At 48.3% G+C, this 2,769-nt stretch overlaps 1 protein-coding gene across 1 annotated transcript in view; it reads right to left on the minus strand.

The window, feature by feature from the left end:
• USP43 (ubiquitin specific peptidase 43) overlaps positions 1-2,769 on the minus strand; it is a 79,439-nt gene that overhangs the window by 1,458 nt on the left and 75,212 nt on the right. The window contains exon 17 of the mRNA XM_008590728.1: positions 45-589. Coding sequence (XP_008588950.1) covers positions 45-589 — 545 coding nt within the window. The remainder of the gene's footprint in view (positions 1-44; positions 590-2,769) is intronic.

The raw sequence follows: 2,769 nt of genomic DNA on the forward strand, positions 1-2,769 counted from the left end.
GACAATCCCACAGCAGGCGAGGGTGGGCTGCTCTTGCTTCCCACCTGACCACTCCCCTTCCAGTTCGTGGCCTTCTGGCCCTCCGGTTGAGCTGGCTTCTCATTCTCCATGGTGGGCATCACAGTGAGGGGCAGGTCAAACTTTCTGGGAAGCCTGATATCCTGACTTGCATTTTCCTTTAGTTTCCTTGCTGTGTGTAGACCATTTGAGTTTCCAGGGGCTGAGCAGTGGTTAGGGTGGATCGAGGGACAGGGCAACCCGGCTGGTCCTCTCTCACTGGCTTGCCCACTATCTTCACTTTTAGCAGAAAGGGTGACATTTGACCTCAGCAGCATTGACTTCTCATCCCCACCAGCAGCGCCCGTCAACAGCTGCACGATGGACTGGCTCGTGGATCGAGGTCTTCGTCTGGACTCCAAGTATTCCACCAACTCAATGGATGTACCAGGTGGTTTCTCCCTGTGTCCAAAGGACCAGTGGAGGGGCATGGTCTTGAAGGGCCCCTGCTTGGCTCGGCTGGGGGTGGGCGCCTTCATGCTGATGCTTCTGCCTTGTATGCCCCGTACCAAAGGCTTGGACTCCAGTCCCCCTGAAAGAGACACCAAGACCATTAGTGCCCAAATAACCCTTCAGCTGCAATAGGAGTAACGGCAATGCCAGTCATCCAACAAATATTCCTGAGCCCTCTGCCACATCAGGCAACATGCTGGGCACTGGGGACACAGCAGTGAGCAAGATACATTGGGCTCCTGCCCTTAGGGAGCGTCAGTGGTTTCACCGCTGGTCCAGGGAATCCATTTACACACCTGCAGCCATAGGGCAAGCCAGAGCCAAGAAGGTATCTACATGCCCAGGCAGCATAGACCCCTGGTAAAGCTCAGTCTCAGAGGCACCTACCTCTAAGATTTAACATCATTTCCATCTGTCATTAAATAGTTCCATTAAACAGAATGCTCAGCCAAAGTCTCTGCTTTTCCAGGTCAAATTAGGTACTTGTATCTTATCAAATGCAGGAATGTCAGATATCCTACCCTGGGCCAAATAAACAAACAGTGTTTAATTTTATGAGAATGGCCACATAGGCCTTCATTGTATGTTTTGCAATATCTATCTATAGTTGGGAAGAAGTTTTTTATACATACTGTTAAGTGAGAAATAGAGTCTAAACAACCAGCATGATCCAACTTGCAAAAATATGTTCGTGTGTGTATTGTGCATGCACATGAAAACATACAAACTAGGATGGAGAAACAGACACTAAAAATGACAGGGTGTGGAGGGTCCATGGGGGTACGATGCCTGACTGATTTTCTTCTTAATTCTTTCCTCTGTCTCAACATTTCTAAAGGGAGCATGCAGACACTAAAAATGACAGGGTGTGGAGGGTCCATGGGGGTACGATGCCTGACTGATTTTCTTAATTCTTTCCTCTGTCTCAACATTTCTAAAGGGAGCATGCATATATCCAAGGTTGTGTGTTCTTTCTTAAGAAATTCTCAGTCATCAGTCACCATGCCATTAAAATGCCTTGATTTGCAAGAAGGCTGCAATCACTGACAAAGAAATCTTCAAGTGAAACACACAATCCACGTGGCACAAGGACAGTCACATGCATCTGGAGGAAGGTTTAGGCCAATGACACAAGCCTTTCGCCCACAGCTGGCCACCCAATATGCTGCTGCTCCATCGTAGATATGAGAGTGTTATGGACTGAAGATCTGTGTCCTCCTGAAATTCAGATGTTGGAACTCTAATCCCCAGTGTGATGGCTTTAGGAGGTGGGGACTTTGGGAGGTGATTAGGTTATGAGGGTGGAGCCCTCATGAATGGGATTTGTGCCCCTGAAACTGGGGAGCAAACCCCCAATCTCTCTTAGCTATCCCCGACTCCAGTCTGGGGGTGAAGTGGGGGAAGGGGGATAGCTAAAGAAAAAAAACTGGTCGAGCAGGCAGGAGGGGCTGGATTCCTAGAATAACAATAATAAGACAAGAGTAGAGTTGATTAAACAAACCTCCCTCAGGCTAAGATTTGATCTGGAGGTCAGGATGTTTGCTTCTTAGGCTAAGATTGGATTTGATGATCAGAATGTTTGTTCCTTAAACAAATGCCTTATGGTTTAGGATTGCACCTGTCAATCTCGAATTGTCTTTGTAGGTAACAAACAGCTACAAACCTGCTTTGAAGCACACACACCCTGGACCCTAAGGCACCACGGTAAGGTGCCAGAAATAATTATGCTGACCTCACCACTGACCAATCAGATTCACACATGACTCCTGCGACCCCACCCATGATTTTGCTCTATAAATGCTTGTGATTCTAACCTATTGGGGAGTTGGTGTCTTAAAAGCTCCCTTGGTTACCACAGGCCCCTTTGAAGGGCATTCAAATAAACACTAATCTTTAACACTGCAAACTTTGGTATGAGAGATTCCTTAGATATCTGGGCAGCGGATGACGGACCCCTCTTAGTTCAGTAACACTCTTATAGGAAGAGGCCAGAGAGCTAGTGAGTTTTCTTTCTGCCTCGTGAGGATCCTACAAGAAGCTGTCTGCAACTTGGAGAAGAGCCCTCCGCCAGAAGCCGGCCATGCAGGCAGCCTGATCTCAGCCTTCCAGCCTGCAGAACTGTGAGGAATAAATTTCTGTGGTTGATAAGCCACCCAGTCTATGGTACTCCGTGATAGCAGTCCCAGGGGACCGTGACAGAGAGCAACTCCAAAGATAAGCAAGGGCGGCTGCCACCCCCAGCCCCATCGGCAGCACAGC

The sequence above is a fragment of the Galeopterus variegatus genome, unplaced genomic scaffold (assembly GCF_000696425.1).
Source record: "Galeopterus variegatus unplaced genomic scaffold, G_variegatus-3.0.2 Scaffold6338, whole genome shotgun sequence".
Lineage (NCBI taxonomy): Eukaryota > Metazoa > Chordata > Mammalia > Dermoptera > Cynocephalidae > Galeopterus > Galeopterus variegatus.